Below are 16,632 nucleotides of genomic sequence, written 5' to 3'. Positions count from 1 at the left end.
GGATGATTCCCAGAACCGATCCCACATCCGGGAGGATTCCCAGGGTTGATCCCACACCCAGGGAGGATTCCCAGGATTGATCCCACATCCAGGACAGATTCCCAGGACCAATCCCACATCCAGGAAGGATTCCCAGAACTGATCCCACACCCAGGACAGATTCCCAGGACCGATCCCACATCTCCAGAGCTCCCAGGGAGGATCCCCAGGATTGATCCCGCATCCAGGACAGGTACCCAGGGTTGATCCCACATCCAGGGAGGATCCCCAGAACTGATCCCACACTCAGGGAGGATCCCCAGGATTGATCCCACATCCAGGACAGATTCCCAGGATTGATCCCACATCTCTAGAGCTCCAGGACAAATTCCCAGGGTTGATCCCACATCCAAGACAGATTCCCAGGACTGATCCCACACCCAGGATGGATCCCCAGGACCGATCCCACATCCAGGGAGATTCCCAGGGTTGATCCCACACCCAGGACAGATCCCCAGAACTGATCCCACATCTCCAGAGCTTCCAGGGAGGATTCCCAGGACCGATCCCACACCCAGGACAGATCCCCAGGACCAATCCCACATCCAGGACAGATCCCCAGGACCAATCCCACATCCAGGACAGATTCCCAGACTGATCCCACATCCAGGGAGGATTCTCAGGACCGATCCCACACCCAGGGAGGATTCCCAGGACCGATCCCACATCCAGGGAGGATTCCCAGGAATGACCCTACACCCAGGGAGGATTCCCAGGATTGATCCCACATCCAGGACAGATCCCCAGGATTGATCCCGCATCCAGGGAGGATTCCCAGGATTGATTCCACATCCAGGACAGATCCCCAGGACCGATCCCACATCTCCAGAGCTCCAGGAGCTGCTCAGCGATCACCTCCCCCTCCCAAAACCAACATTGCCCCAGCAGCCCCCCCCCCAGCGCGCCGCTCATTTGCATGTTCCCCGCTTAATTACCGCCAGGCAACCGCCGCGTTTTGCCAACAATCAAGGGCCTGAATATGCTTAATATGCTTAATTCGCTTAATTAATGCCCTCCAGTTGCGCGGAGCAGAAGGGCAGGGCTGCAAACACCCGCCCGCCGTTTGTTCGGCATTTTGGAGGAGGCAAAGACGAGAGCGGCACAACCTCGCAGCCGCTCAATAATTCACATTTTATTGAATATTCCCCCTCGCCTCCTCCCGACGCTCCGGCCTCGCTAATTAGGACAGATAAGAAGGGCCCTGCTGCTCGGGGGGATGATGGAAACCGCGGGGCTGCGGCCAGGGAGCGCCTTTGGTGTGGGGATTGATCGGGGCCGCGCCGGGAACTGATCACGGGCCGGGATCGATGGGGGTGTGATCTGGGGGGGTTTGGGGCTCCTTTTTCCTCCCTCATTGGGGATTGGTATCAATAAGAACTCGGGCTGTGATCTGGGGGGTTGGGGGCTCCTTTTCCAACCCCCATTGGGGATTGGTATCAATAAGAACTCGGGGTGTGATCTGGGGAGGTTTGGGGTCCCTTTTCCAACCCCCATTGGGGATTTGTAGTGACAATAACTCGGGGTTTAATTCGGGGAGGGGGTTTGGGGTCTCTTTTCTCAGCCTCATTGGGGACCGGGATCGATGGGGGCACGGGGTTTGATCTGGGGGGTTTGGGGTCCCTTTTTCCTCCCTCATTAGGGACCAGGATTGATGAGGCTCGGGGTGTGATCTGGGGGAATCCGGGGTTCCTTTTCCAACCCTCATTGGGGATCGGGATCGATGGGGGCTCGGGGTGTGATCTGGGGGGGTTTGGGGCTCCTTTTCCAACCCCCATTGGGGATTGGTATCAATAAGAACTCGGGGTGTGATCTGGGGGTTTTGGGGTCTCTTTTCCCACCCTCATTGGGGACCGGGATCGATGGGGGCTCAGGGTTTGATTTGGGGGGACCTTGGGACCTCTTTTCCCACCCTCATTGGGGATTGGTATTGATAAGAACTCTGGGTTTAATCTGGGGGGTTTGGGGTCCCTTTTCCCACCCTCATTGGGGATTTTTATCAATAAGAACTCTGGGTTTAATCTGGGGGGTTTTGGGGCCCCTTTCCCAGGGGCTCCCTCCTGACCCCTCCCTCGACCTCGCCCTTCCCCTCCTCCCTTCCCCATGGGAAAAAGGCGTGGAAATGTGGAAATCCGCCTGTCTGGGGACATTTCCGCTCATTTTTATACCGGAAACCATCCAAATGTGGGAATCTGCCCGTCTGGGGACATTTCCCCTCATTTTTATACCGGAAACCATCCAAATGTGGGAATCTGCCCGTTTGGGGACATTTCCCCTCATTTTTAGGCTGAAGAACATCTCAATGTGGAAATCCATGGGTTTGGGGACATTTCCCCTCATTTTTATACCGGAAACCATCCCAATGTGGGAATCTGCCAGTTTGGGGACATTTCCCCTCATTTTTAGGCCGAAGACCATCTCAATGTGGAAATCTGCCCGTTTGGGGACATTTCCCCTCATTTTTATACTGGAGACCGTCTAAATGTGGAAATCCGCCCGTTTGGGGACATTTCCCCTCATTTTTGTACTGCAGACCATCTCAATGTGGAAATCCGCCCGTTTGGGGACATTTCCCCTCATTTTTAGGCTGAAGACCATCCAAATGTGGGAATCTGCCTGTTTGGGGACATTTCCCCTCATTTTTAGCCCGAGAACATCTCAATGTGGAAATCCGCCTGTTTGGGGACATTTCCCCTCATTTTTATACCAGAAACCATCTCAATGTGGAAATCCGCCCGTCTGGGGACATTTCCCCTCATTTTTATACCGGAAACCATCCAAATGTGGGAATCTGCCCGTTTGGGGACATTTCCCCTCATTTTTATACCGGAAACCATCCAAATGTGGGAATCTGCCCGTTTGGGGGACATTTCCCCCTCATTTTTTATACCGGAAACCATCCAAATGTGGGAATCTGCCCGTTTGGGGACATTTCCCCTCATTTTTGGGCGAAGACCAACTCAATGTGGAAATCCGTTTGGGGACATTTCCCCTCATTTTTTAGGCCGAGACACAACTCAATGTGGAAATCCGCCCGTTTGGGGACATTTCCCCCCATTTTTAGGTCGAAGACCATCTCAATGTGGAAATCCGCGGGTTTGGGGACATTTCCCCTCATTTTTATACTGGAGACCGTCTAAATGTGGAAATCCCGCGGGTTTGGGGACATTCCCCTCATTTTTGTACTGCAGACCATCTCAACGTGGAAATCCGCCCGTTTGGGGACATTTCCCCTCATTTTTATACTGGAGACCATCTAAATGTGGAAATCCGCGGGTTTGGGGACATTTCCCCTCATTTTTGTACTGCAGACCATCTCAACGTGGAAATCCGCCCGTTTGGGGACATTTCCCCTCATTTTTAGGCTGAAGACTAACTCAATGTGGAAATCTGCCTGTTTGGGGACATTTCCCCTCATTTTTAGCCCGAGAACATCTCAATGTGGAAATCCGCGGGTTTGGGGACATTTCCCCTCATTTTTATACCAGAAACCATCTCAATGTGGAAATCCGCCCGTCTGGGGACATTTCCCCTCATTTTTATACCGGAAACCATCCAAATGTGGGAATCTGCCCGTTTGGGGACATTTCCCCTCATTTTTATACCGGAAACCATCCAAATGTGGGAATCTGCCCGTTTGGGGACATTTCCCCTCATTTTTATACCGGAAACCATCCAAATGTGGGAATCTGCCCGTTTGGGGACATTTCCCCTCATTTTTAGGCCGAAGACCAACTCAATGTGGAAATCCGCCCGTTTGGGGACATTTCCCCTCATTTTTAGGCCGAAGACCAACTCAATGTGGAAATCCGCCCGTTTGGGGACATTTCCCCCCATTTTTAGGTCGAAGACCATCTCAATGTGGAAATCCGCGGGTTTGGGGACATTTCCCCTCATTTTTATACTGGAGACCGTCTAAATGTGGAAATCCGCGGGTTTGGGGACATTTCCCCTCATTTTTGTACTGCAGACCATCTCAACGTGGAAATCCGCCCGTTTGGGGACATTTCCCCTCATTTTTAGACCGAAGACCATCCAAATGTGGGAATCTGCCTGTTTGGGGACATTTCCCCTCATTTTTAGGCTGAAGACCAACTCAATGTGGAAATCTGCCTGTTTGGGGACATTTCCCCTCATTTTTAGCCCGAGAACATCTCAATGTGGAAATCCGCGGGTTTGGGGACATTTCCCCTCATTTTTATACCGGAAACCATCCAAATGTGGAAATCCGCCCATTTGGGGACATTTCCCAGGCCAAAGACCATCTCAATCTGGAAATCCGCGGGTTTGGGGACATTTCCCCTCATTTTTAGCCCGAAGACCATCTCAATGTGGAAATCCACCACTTTTTGGATTTTTTGGCCTTGTTTTCCAGCTGGATACAGGAGGGGCCAAAAGGATGCTGAGACCCCAAAACCAGCCCGGGGCAGGGCCGAGCTTCCCCTGCTGGGGCTGGAGAGGAGGAGGAGGAGGAGAGGCGGGATGCGTAGGAGCAAATGGCGCTTTGATGGCACCGCCTGGCAGCTCCGAGCGCTCCGCAGCAGCCGGGGCTGTGAAATAAACCCCAAAATAAAGAATAACGGGTTTGGGGGGCTCCGCTCCCCAAAAATCGGCACTCGGAGGCGCTGGGAGAGGGGCCGGGGGCTCCTCCCGGGTCTGAACGCGGTGCCTTGTCCCCGTGGGAAGCGGGCTGGGGTGTTCAAATATTTAAATATTTAAATATTCAAATATTCACGGCCGGAGTGGGGGTTTGAATCCCGATAGACGCGAGGTTTTGGGATGGCCGGCTGCTTCCCCGGAGAGGAGATTTGGGGGGAAGATGGGTTCGGAATCCAAAGGTGGCCCCAAAATCACGGCGGCCCCTCTTTGTTCGAGATCATCCCGAACATCCGCCCAGCCTTCTTTAATTTCACTTTTATTTATTTCTCTTTGTTTTATTTTATTTTCTGAGTGTGAACCCAGCCCGGCTCTGCTGCTTTTCACCCCAAATCAAAGATCCCAAATTCCCAACGTCCCCTGGAGAGCGGGGCTGATCCCACCCAGGCACTGAAAACGCCGAATTCACCCCAAAAATGGGTGTGTGGCAGGGGGGGACACCCCAAAAGCCGAACGGGCCGTCTGGGTTTGCCTCACCCTAAAAGAAAAAGGGGCTGGGGGAGCGTCTGGGCTGCTCCCCTCAGTTTTAGGGTCGCCCCCCGCCCCACATTTCCCACCCCCCAGGGTTCAACCCCCTCCAGATGCCTCCCAAAATTTGGGAAACCCCAAAAACTTTTTGGGGTGATTTCTTCGGGGTGGCACACCCAGAACCCCCCACCCCAGGATGAGTTTTGGGGTTAAAATCCCTCGAGGAGAGGAAGATTGGAGAGGGATCCGAGAAATCCTGGACGAGATCGAGGATCCCGGGGGGTTTGGGGTCTGTGGGGTGGGAAACGACAGGAGGAGTAAAAGGGGTTTGGGGTTGGGAAAGGGAGGAGGAATAAAAGGGGAATTTGGGGGTTTTTGGGGTTGGAAAAGAGGGGAGGAGTAAAAGGGGATTTGGGGGGTTTTGGGGTTGGAAAAATGGGGGGAATGAAAGGGGTTTGGGGTTGGAAAAGAGAGGAGGAATTAAAGGGAATTTGGGGGTTTTTGGGGTTGGAAAAGAGGGGAGGAGTAAAAGGGGGTTTGGGGTTTGTGGGGTTGGAAAAGGGAGGAGTAAAAGGGAATTTTGGGGGTTTGGGGTTGGAAAAATGGGGGGAATGAAAGGGATTTGGGGTTGGAAAAGGGACGAGGAATAAAAGGGGAATTTGGGGGTTTTGGGTTGGAAAAGGGAGGAGGAATAAAAGGAGATTTTGGGAGTTTTGGGTGGGAAAAGAGAGGAGGAATTAAAGGGAATTTGGGGTTTGTGGGATTGGAAAAGATGGGGGGAATGAAGGGGATTTGGGGTTGGAAAAGAGACCAGGAATAAAAGGGGAATTTGGGGTTTTTGGAGTTGGAAAAAAGGCAAGGAGTAAAAGGGGTTTTGGGGTTGGAAAAGGGAGGAGGAGTAAAAGGGAATTTTGGGGGGTTTTGGGGTTGGAAAATGGATCAGGAATACAGAAACCCCCCCAGGCCCATCCCTTACCCCTCCTTCTCTCACGTTCATTTGCTCACCCCAACGCGCGGAATTATTTTTTTTGTTTTTTTGAGCTTTTACTCAAAATCCTCCTTTTTTTTTTCCTAATTTTTTTTTGTTTTTGAGCTCCGGACGTTTCCAAGCCCGGGAGCTGCGGTGGATTCTGAGAGAAAGGAGGAGGAGGAGGAGGATGGGGATGAAGGGCGGGATTGGGATGTGGGAGGCCGGGAATGGCCCCGGAATTCGCGTGGGCTCCGCGCCGCCTTTGTGTTGCTTTCCCATCCTTTCATCCCCTTCTTTCTTTTTCCCGTTCTATTTTCATTTTTCCCCTTAAATCCGAGGATTTTTCCCGTCCCCCGAGCAGAACCCCAAAATGTTAAAATTAAGAAAGAACCACCCGGCTTTGATTGACTACAATAAATAAATAAATGAATAAATAAACACCAAGCTGGGGGAAAATGAACGCAGAACTCGGGGAATATTTCCTCTGGAATCGTTGCTTGGGAGCGATTCCTTTTGTCTCCTCTCAGGGCGCACGAGGAGATGATTAAACCTCGCTACAAAGCAGGGAAAAGCGAATGATTTATGGAGGAAAACAAAAAAAAAATCACTTTTTTTTGGAATGAAATCCAAAGCAAACACGCTTTTGTCGCTTTTATAAAGACGTTTATTAGCTCCATGAAAAAAATAGACAATAAATAATTTGCCCTTTGCTACGAAAGGATTTGAATAAATAATCTACAGCCAAAAAAAGAGGAAGGAAAATTCCCCTGATTTTGGTTTTTTTTTTAATTGTCATTTTTTTTTTTAAATTTTATTACGAAATCTAAAAGTCTCGTTCTGATTCCTGAGAAAGTCGCTGGGGAGGATTTATAAATTTAATTTTTTTTTTTTTTTCTCTCCAGGGGCTGAAATCTCCCCCGTGCTTGAGAACTACACGGCTGCTTCCTTGGAAATAAATAAGGGAGGGGGGAAAAAAAATAAATAAAAGGATCGCAAAATACCTGAATTTTAGCAAAACTGGGGCCGCTCTTTCACCTTCTGGAATAAATTTGGGAGGGAGGTTTGGGTGGCTCGGAGCTTCCCGGAATGGGAAATGGCTTCAGGGCAATTTTGGGGGGGTTCCCCTTCTTTTGGGTGGTTTCCTCTTTTTTCAGGCCAAATTTGGTGTTTTCCTCTTCTTTTAGGGCCGATTTTGGGGGATTCCTCTTTTTTCCAGGCCAAATTTGGTGTTTTCCTCTTCTTTTAGGGCAGATTTTGGGGGGTTTTCTCTTTTTTTCGGGGCAGATTTTGGGGGGTTTCCTCTTTTTTTTCGGGGCAGAATTTGGGGGGTTTCCTCTTTTTTTCGGGGCAGATTTTGGGGGATTTTCTCTTTTTTTCGGGGCAGATTTTGGGGGGGTTTCCTCTTTTTTTTCGGGGCAGAATTTGGGGGATACCTCCTTTTTCAGGGCAGATTTTGGGGGGTTTCCTCTTTTATTTGGGGCAGATTTTGGGCGGTTTCCTCCTTTTTCAGGGCAGATTTGGTGTTTTCCTCTTCTTTTAGGGCCGATTTTGGGGGATTCCTCCTTTTTCAGGCCAATTTTGGGGGTTCCCCTTACTCTAGGCCAGATTAAGGAGGCTCCCCTTCTTTTAGGCCACATTTGGGGCGTTCCCCTTCTTTTGGGCCAGGTTTTGAGGGTTTCCCTTGTTTCAGGGCAGGTTTGGGGGGGTTCCCCTTGTTTTAGGCCAGATTTTGAGGGTTCCCCTTATTTTACACCAAATTAGTGGTTTTCCCTTATTTTTAGGCCAGATTTATGACGTCTCCCCCTTCTTTTAGGCCAGGTTCGTGGGTTCCCCCTTCTTTTAGGCCAGATTTTGGAGGTACCCCTTCTCTCAGGTCAGATTTTGGGGGTTCCCCTTCTCTCAGACCAGATTTGTCATTTCCCCCCTGATTTTAGGCCGTATTTGGGGGGTTCCCTTTCTCTCGAGGCAGATTTTCGGGTTTCCCCTTCTCTCAGGCCATCCTTTGGGGTTTCCCCTTTTCTCAGGGCTGATTTTGGGGGGTTCTCCTTACTTTAAGCCAGATTTTGGGGGCTCCCCTTTTCTCAGGCCAGATTTGGGGGGTTTCTCTTCTTTTAGGCCATATTTCAGGGGTTCCCCTTCTCTCAGGGCTGATTTTGGGGGTTTTTCCTTACTCTAAGCCAGATTTTGGGGGTCCCCCTTTTCTCAGGCCGTATTTTGGGGTTTCCCCTTCTCTCAGGGCTGATTTTGGGGTTTCCCCTTCTTTCAGGCCATACTTTGGGGTTTCCCCTTCTTTCGGGCCATATTTCGGGGTTTCCCCTCCTCTCAGGCCACACTTTGGGGTTTCCCCTTCTTTCAGGGCAGATTTTCGGGTTTCCCCTCCTCTTGGGCCATATTTGGGGTTTCCCCTCCTCTCAGGGCAGATTTTGGGAGGTTCTCCTTACTCTGAGCCAGATTTTGGGAGTTTCCCTTCTCTCAGGCCATACTTTGGGGTTTCCCCTTCTTTCAGGCCACACTTTTGGGGTTTCCCCTTCTCTCAGGCCACACTTTGGGGTTTCCCCCCCTCTCAGGCCACACTTTGGGGTTTCCCCCTCTGGGGCCACACTTTGGGGTGCCGCCAGCGGCTGCTCCGATCCCGATCTCCCCAAACCCCCCCGGGCCGCGCAGGGACATCTCCCGTCAGGGCAAACCCAGCTGGCGCAGCTCCATGCTGCAGAGCGCGCTGCCGAACAGCTCCAGCTCCTCCTCGGAGAAGCGCAGCGGGCTCTCCAGAGCATCGGGGCCGCCGCAGAACCCTTGGGCGAGCTCCGGGCGCGGCCCCGCCGAGAACGCGCCGAGCTCCGGCAGCCGCGGGGAACCGCGCGCCGCCCCGCGCTGCCCCGCGCTCCCTGCGGCTGCCCCGCGCTCCGCGCTCCTGCCTGCGTTGCCGCCTCGCGCTCCGCTCCTGCGCGCTGCCCCGCTCCTGGCGGTGCGCTCGCGCCCGCGCGCTCGCGCCCTGCGCGCTGCCCCGCGCTCCCTGCGCTCCCTGCGCTCCCTGCGCTCCTGCGCTCCGCGCTCCCTGCGCGCTGCCCCGCGCTCCCTGCGCGCCTCCCCGCGCTCCCTGCGCGCCGCTCCTCCTTGTGCTGCGTTTGCCGCTTGTGCTTCATCCTGCGGTTCTGGAACCACACCTTGACCTGGCGCTCGCTGAGCCGCAGCAGCGCCGCGATCTCCACGCGCCGCGGCCGGCACAGGTATTTGTTGAAGTGGAATTCCTTCTCCAGCTCCAGCAGCTGCGTGTTGGTGTAGGCGGTGCGGAGCCTCCTGGAGCCGCTGCCGTCCGCCAGCCCCGCCGCCTCTGCCGGGAAAAATCACAGGAATTGGGCACCGGAATTCTTTCATTCCGCTTTGCCCGCTCCGGACGAGCTCTCTGCCTCGGGGGGAAAAAAAGGATTTTGTTCCCTGGTCTCTCCCTTTAGAGCCCTTCCCTCTCTGCCGCCCTGGTGCATAAAATTAATGTCTACCTTCCTTCTAAATCCCTAAAATGTAGGATATTTCTAAATTCCTAAATTTCTCCTAAATTTCTTCTCAATTTCTTCTAAATTTATTCTAAGTTTATTCTCCATTTCTTCTAAATTCATCCTCAATTTCTTCTAAATTTATTCTAAATTTATTCTCCATTTCTTCTAAATCCATCCTCAATTTCTTCTAAATTTCTTCTCAAATTATTCTAAATTTATTCTAAATTCATCCTCAATTTCTTCTAAATTTCTTCTAAATTTCTTCTCCATTTCTTCTAAATTTCTTCTCAATTTATTCCAAATTTCTTCTAAATGTATTCTCCTTTCCTTCTAAATTCATTCTCAATTTCTTCTCAATTTCTTCTCAATTTCTTCTCAATTTCTTCTCAATTTATTCCAAATTTATTCTAAATTTATTCTCCGTTTCTTCTAAATTCATTCTCAATTTCTTGTCAACTCCTTCTCAATTCCTTCATTCCCTCTTTCCTGTTTTATTTGTTGTTTTGTGGGGTTTTTTTTTACCTTTTCCCGGTACTTTGGTTTCATTATCCCAATTTTCCCCCGGCCAATGAGCTCCGGTGCCCGCCCCGCTCCTGCCCGGTTTTACCGGAGCCCTGGAAATCCTGGAATTGTTCCTCCAGGCTGCTCCTTTTTCTGGGGGCGGTTTTGGGTGTAATAATTCCATTTTGCAGGATCAACCCTCGCTCTTTCACCTCCCCACCCTTCTGGAGCCTTCCCCACCCATTTTCCTTCCCCCTTCGCGCATCTTCGGGGTTTCGTTGTCTTTGCTTTTCCCTTTTTTTTTAATTTTTCCCCCTTTTTCCCCCCCGTGGGCTGTAAAACCCGGCAGCTCTGGCGTTGAAAGCCGAACAAACGGAGCTGCAAAACCCCCCCGGCCCCCCTCGCTCGGGGCTTGGGCAGAAACGGCAGAAATTCGTAAATTTGATTGGGAGGAGGAGGCAGCAGAACCCCCCCGAGGTTCATCGCTCCGTGAATTCCGCGATCCCGGGGGAGCCTCGCGGGCAGGGGGATGGGCTGGGGCTCTTTTGGGGCAGAATTGGCCATTTTCCTTTTTTTTTTTTTTTTTTTTCCATTTTTTTTCCATTTTCCGTTCTCCGATGCGCCCCCGGCCATACGAACCTGCGGGAGATCCCGCGGCGGGCACCGGCAGCGAGGATGATGAGGATGGTGGGGATGAAGCGGCCGGAGCTTGGCTGCTTCTCTTGGACGATTTCTTCTCCTTCATCCAGGGGAATTGCGCTGCCCGCGGGCCGGGCTGGGCCGGGCCGGGCCGGGCCGGGCCGTGCGGGGCTCGGCTCGGGCTCCTGCCCGAACAAGGAGCGAGGCTTCGCAGGACGCTTTGCTCGAAAGGAGGAGGAATGAACGTCGAGTCCTTGATTGATGAAGTTTGAAATGTTTCCAGGACAGCGGGGAGAGACGTCAGGCACTCGGCGAGCGAAGGCTGGCTATTTATAAACCCGATCTCCCTCTCAAATTCAAAATTCATGGCTTTTCCAGGGCCCGGGCTTTAAAAAGCGGGAGGGAGGCGGGGGAGAGGGAGGAGGAGGAGGAGGAGGAGGGGGAGAGGGAGACAAACCGGAGGGCCTCGGGTTTTTTGATGGCGAGGATGATGACGGTCCTGGCGCTTTTGATAATTGTTATATTGCCGATAATAAGGGCGGAGGGGGACCCTGCTCTGCGAAACTCGAGGCTGGGGCGAAATTGCAGCCAATTCTCGTCACGTGGGAGGCCCCGGCCAATGGCAGGAGGGGCCTGGTGGCAAACAGAAAGCGTTATTTTCTTTAATTGATTAAAAAAAAGGGAGGAAAAAGCGAGAGAGAGAGAGGAACCCCAGAAAAGGCAAGGGCAGCACCCCAGAATCAGCATCATTGCATGGCTGTGGGCAGAGAGATCCTTCCTTCCTTCCTTCCTTCCTTCCTTCCTTCCTTCCTTCCTTCCTTCCTTCCTTCCTTCCTTCCTTCCTTCCTTCCTTCCTTCCTTCCTTCCTTCCTTCCTTCCTTCCTTCCTTCCTTCCTCTCCCTCCACCTCTTTTCCTGCCCCCGTTTCTTGCCCCATTCCATCCCTGTTCCTGCCCCATTCCTTGACCCGTTCCTGCCCCGTTCCTGCCCCGTTCCTGCCCGTTCCTGCCCCTTCCATCCCCGTTCCTGCCCTGTTCCATCCCCGTTCCTGCCCCTTCCATCCCCCGTTCCTGCCCCGTTCCAGCCCCGTTCCTGCCCCGTTCCAGCTTCCGGTCCCCGTTCCAGCCCCATTCCTTGCCCCGTTCCAGCCCCGTTCCGTCCCTGCCGCTCCCGGTGCCTCCAGCCCAGCCCTCCAGAAATCAAGTGAGCTTTTAAACCGAGTTTAGTTAAACCCGCCCGATTTTCGGTATTAAATGGCTCCTAAAGAGCAGCCTAATCCCTGTCCCTCCCAGGCCGGGCTTAATGGACCCTTCGCACTTCGCTCAGAGGCCAAACGGCGCTTTAAGGTCACGGATATCTCGGAAATCGCATTTCCTCCTCCCCATCCCTTTTTCTCCAACAAAGCAGCGCCACTTCCAGAGTTTACAAAACAAATAAATAAAATGAAAAAGTCATTTCCCAACTTTTTTTTTTTCTTTTTTTTTTTTTTTTTTTTCCCCTTCCTTTCTTTCCCCTCTCTAAAGCGCCCCGGGTCCACACAGCCCGAGAAGAAGAGAGAAACCATCAATCTTCTCCTGCAAAGCCTCTCCTGACAGCTCGCCCTGACTCGCTCAGCAGAGAAATTCGGCGCTCTTAACCCAGGGCAGATTTATAAACTTTAATCCGCGGGTTTCAAGGGCAGAAACTCAAAAAAAAAACAAAAAAAACCCCAGAGGACTTTAAATCAAATGTGGAAGGGATGGAGAAGGAGTTTTTGGGGTTTGTTGGAGCTCCAGTTGTCCCAGTTTGCAGCCGGGAGGGACTGGGAGGCTCCGTTCCCTGGAAACTTTTGTCACTCGAAGCATCCGCGTGGGTGGGGAGCGTTGGGAATAAATCTAAAGCTCCTCCAGCGAGCGGGGGTGGAGAAAATAATTACAATAATTAAAAAAATACCAAGCGCAAACCCCAGATTTCCCCGAGTGTTTTGGGGATTCGCGTATCAAAACCACCCCGAAATCTGTTTCGCCTCAGATCAATGGTTAAAAATCAAACAATCGGGTTTTGCTCGTTGCTGGCTGGTTTGGAGAGGATGTTTGGGGTTTGCAGTTCCTGGGTTTGAGGGATGGGATGGAGAGGAGGAATTTGGGATGGAAAATTCTTCCCAGCCGCTTGGCAAAAGTTGTCTCGGCTTTTTGTTCGCACTGGGAGCTGCAAGGGGGAAAGAAAAATGAGAATTGGGGGGAATGGAAAGAGAGAGAAATGAAAATTGGGGGGAATGGAAAGACAGAAAAATGAAAATTGGGGGGAATGGAAAGAGGGAAAAATGAAAATTGGGGGGAATGGAAAGAGAGAAAAATGAAAATTGGGGGGAATGGAAAGAGAGAAAAATGAAAATTGGGAGGAATGGAAAGAGAGAGAAATGGGAAGAGGGGGGAATTTAAAAAGGGGGGAAAAATAAAAGTGGGGGGATGAAAAGGAGGGGAATGAAAATGGGGGGAAATGGAAAGGGGGAGAAAATTGAAATGAAAAGAGGAGGAAATGGAAGGGGGGATGAAAAGGGGAGGGGAAATGAAAAGAGGAGAAAATGAAAAGATGGAAAAATGAAAAGAGGGAGGGAAATGGAAAGGGGAAAAAAGAAAAGTGGGGGATGAAAAGGGGGAGGAATTAAAAGGGGAGAAAATGAAAAGATGGAAAAATGAAAAGAGGGGGGGAAATGAAAAGAGGGGGAAATGAGAAAAGGGGAAATAAAAAGAGGAGAAAATAAAAAGAGGGGGGAAAATAAAGAGAGGGAAAAGAAAAAAAAAACCCAAAAACCTCTTGGGAAATTGGGATTGTTTTTCCCCACGCATCGCACGGAGGCCAAAGGGGAAAAACCTCCCGGGTGCAGGGGAAGGTTTCGCATCCCCGGGATGAATTCCCGAGCTCCCGAAGCGGCCCCGCCAGCGGAGGGAGGGCCCTGGGCGCGCCCCGGAATTGCTTTTTTTCCCTTTTTTCCCAGATTTTAACCATTTCCTGGGAATCCCTGGCTCAACATGGCGCCGGAAAAATCCGGGAATGGGAGCGGGGGGAGAGGAATGTTCTGCGAGATGATCCCGGCGCGGCCGGGGATGATTCGATAATCTTATTATTAAAAATAAATTTTAAACATTTATTTTTGTATTAAAAACATTTCGCAGGCCGGGATGGGGAATAGTTCCTTGGCGCTCCGGATGCCGTTATTATTTATAATTATGTATAATTTTAATTTTTAGTTATTAACCTTGGAACTTGGTTCACGAGGAGGGATCGGAGCTCGGCGTCGTTTCTCATGAGATGTTTTCCCCATCAGAACTTTGGTTTTTTAAAATCCCCCGGGGATTTGTCCTGGCTGAGCACACAGGTGGATGAAATGGGTAAAATGTGAAAGATCTGAAATGTAGAAATGTGAGGTAGAAAATGCGGTGTGGGGAATGCAGGGAGTTGGATGTGAGGTGTAAAATGTAAAAAAAAAATTAATAAAATAAACTACATAACAGAAAAATACACAATATAAAATATAGGTTATTGTCTATAAAATATTATATATAATATACAGTATATATTATATGTTATATATTATATATTATGTATTATATATTGTATATTATGTATTATATATTATATGTTATATATTATATGTTATATATTATATATTATATGTTATATGTTATACATTATACATTATACATTATACATTATATATTATATATTATATATTATATATTATATATTATATATTATATATTATATGTTATATGTTATATATTATATATTATATATTATATATTATATATTATATATTATATATTATATATTATATATCATATCTTATATCTTATATATCATATCTTATATCTTATATATTAATATAATCTCTAAATATATAATTAATTAATATAATTAATATATAATTAATATTATAATTAATATAATCAACCATATAAACGATATAAAAATACATAAAGTACACAACACAAAACCCACGTGCTGCTTCTACACCCCAACCCCCCCTTTTTTTTTTTTTTTCCTTTTTAAAATATTTTTCCTTTTTTTGGGGGGTACCTTTTCCAGCTTTTCCACCCTTTTCTCGCGGCCGCAACGAAAATCCAAAATGCCGCTCTCCTTCCACTGTGGAGGGGACCTTCCTCCCCCTTTCCTCCTCCTCCTCCTCCTCCTCCTCCTCCTCACCCCCAGCCTTCCCGGCCCATAAAACTTTTATTGCCCCTCGCTGCCTTAATGGGAGTTTTCTTAGGGCTTTAGAGCAGAAAAAGCAAATTATTCACGGCTTCTCCGCCTGCTTTCGCTGCCTCTCCCCTCTCACTTTCACCCAAATTTGGGGTTTTTTTCCCCTCTTTTCACCCAAATTCGGGGTGCCCGGGAGGAGCGGCCGGGCGCACGTGGGTGCCACGCATTCCTATTTCAGAAACAATTCAAATATTTCAGCCAGAACTCAATTATTTCGGCCAGAACTCAATTATTTCATATTGAATTCAATAACATAGAAATTATGGGTTTCATTCCTCGTCACTTCCCAAGGCCCCGCATGGAAACTCTGGGCCGTTTTTACGTTTTCATCTCTCTTTTATTTATTTTAATTTTTTTCCCCCCTCTCTCCTTGTTTTTATTTATTATTTTTGGTGATTAATCCCTTTTCCTTTGTTTTCCTTCCCTCTCCAATGGCAGCCCGGGCCTGGCTCCACGTGATCCCTCTTTGTGGGCCCAAATCCCCAGGATTTCACCCCAAACCAACCCCGCTCTCCATCCCTCTCCTTTCCCTCCCCGTCTCCCTTTCCTCCCACCATTTTATTTTCCCCTTTCAAATCCTTTTTTTTAAAATTTATTTATTTTTATTTTATTTTTCCCCCACAAAAAAATAAAACAACCCCGGACGGATAGGACGAGATAAAACGGAGAGCAGAAAGTTTATTGAGGAATTGTCGAGCAGACAGGAGGAAAGAAAAGAACTACTGTAAGAACAAAGGGAGAGCTGCGAGAGGAGGGGCGGAGGGGAGGGAGCCGCGATGAAAATTCTTCTAATTCAGGACGGAACAATTCCAGTCTGCTCTGCTCTCATGCCTCCGGTAGAACTAATTACATTATTCATAAGTACCGAGGGAACAGAAAACTACTGCTTCTCCCTAAATTACAATAACTAAAAGAAGCTCGTGGTACAATGACAAGGGGAACACAATGTCCTTTCTTTTTTTTTTTTGTTTTTTTTAATTATTTTTTTGCTTTTTTTCTGCTTGTTTTTCTGCTTTTTTTTTCTGCCTTTTTTCTGGTTTTTTTTTTTGAAGGAAATACTAAAAAAGTACCGTTTGATTCTTATTTTTGTCGTTTCTTTTTTGCTTGCTTTTCCCGCATATAAATACATGGTCTGGGGCGGGGGGGTGGGGGGCGGATAAATAATACAAAAAAAAAAGAAAAAAGGAAAATATTTTCAACTGCCTATAACCAATAAATATATATGAATGTTCACCAGAACACACACCTCACTGAAGGGCGGGGCTGAGAGCCCTTCAAAGTCGCGTTTTTTTTAAAATTATTATTATTATTATTATTATTATTATTTTTAATACCCATTATATGTAAACTCTAAGTGCAACAAAGACGTCCCGGCAGGAAAGCGTCAGCGGATCCCAGGGATCCCTCGGCTTCTGCTTCCGTGCGAGGACATTCCCTCTGCTCAAATATACCCTGTTTCACGTCAGCTCGAAGGAGAGGAGGAAAGAAGCTCAGGATTTCCCCAATTGCTTTTTGTTTTTTTCCTGCTCGTCAACCCTAAAAAAACCAAAAAAACACCCCCCAAAAAAAACCCCCAAACCCCTCCCCGAAAGGAGAAATCAAGATTTCGCCTCAGCAGAGGCGAAGG

The 16,632-nt window shown here is 49.0% G+C and overlaps 1 protein-coding gene across 1 annotated transcript; it reads right to left on the bottom strand.

Annotated features, from left to right (window-relative positions):
- Nucleotides 1–8,806: 8,806 nt before the first annotated feature.
- On the bottom strand, nucleotides 8,807–11,131 carry HOXB2 (homeobox B2). Its single transcript, XM_030966051.1, has 3 exons — nucleotides 10,765–11,131; nucleotides 9,055–9,461; nucleotides 8,807–9,001 (listed from the first exon to the last, which is right to left on the bottom strand). The coding sequence occupies exons 1-3, from the start codon at nucleotides 11,129–11,131 to the stop codon at nucleotides 8,807–8,809; spliced, it is 969 nt and encodes a 322-aa protein (XP_030821911.1).
- Nucleotides 11,132–16,632: the final 5,501 nt, after the last annotated feature.

Source organism: Camarhynchus parvulus, chromosome 27 (assembly GCF_901933205.1).
Source record: "Camarhynchus parvulus chromosome 27, STF_HiC, whole genome shotgun sequence".
In the NCBI taxonomy this organism is placed as follows: Eukaryota; Metazoa; Chordata; class Aves; order Passeriformes; family Thraupidae; genus Camarhynchus; species Camarhynchus parvulus.
The sequence above is the reverse complement of the archived record's forward strand: the minus strand, read 5'-3'. Positions and strand labels throughout refer to the sequence as shown.

What these genes read in the sequence shown, in the direction of transcription:
- HOXB2 (XM_030966051.1), bottom strand. Translation starts at nt 11,131, where the DNA reads ATGAATTTTGAATTTGAGAGGGAGATCGGGTTTATAAATAGCCAGCCT. An exon ending in CGCCGCGGGATCTCCCGCAG is followed by an intron (nt 9,462 to 10,764) that starts GTTCGTATGGCC and finishes TTTTCCCGGCAG; the next exon opens with AGGCGGCGGGGCTGGCGGAC. An exon ending in CAGGAGCGGAGCGCGAGGCG is followed by an intron (nt 9,002 to 9,054) that starts GCAACGCAGGCA and finishes AGCGCGGGGCAG; the next exon opens with CGCGGGGCGGCGCGCGGTTC.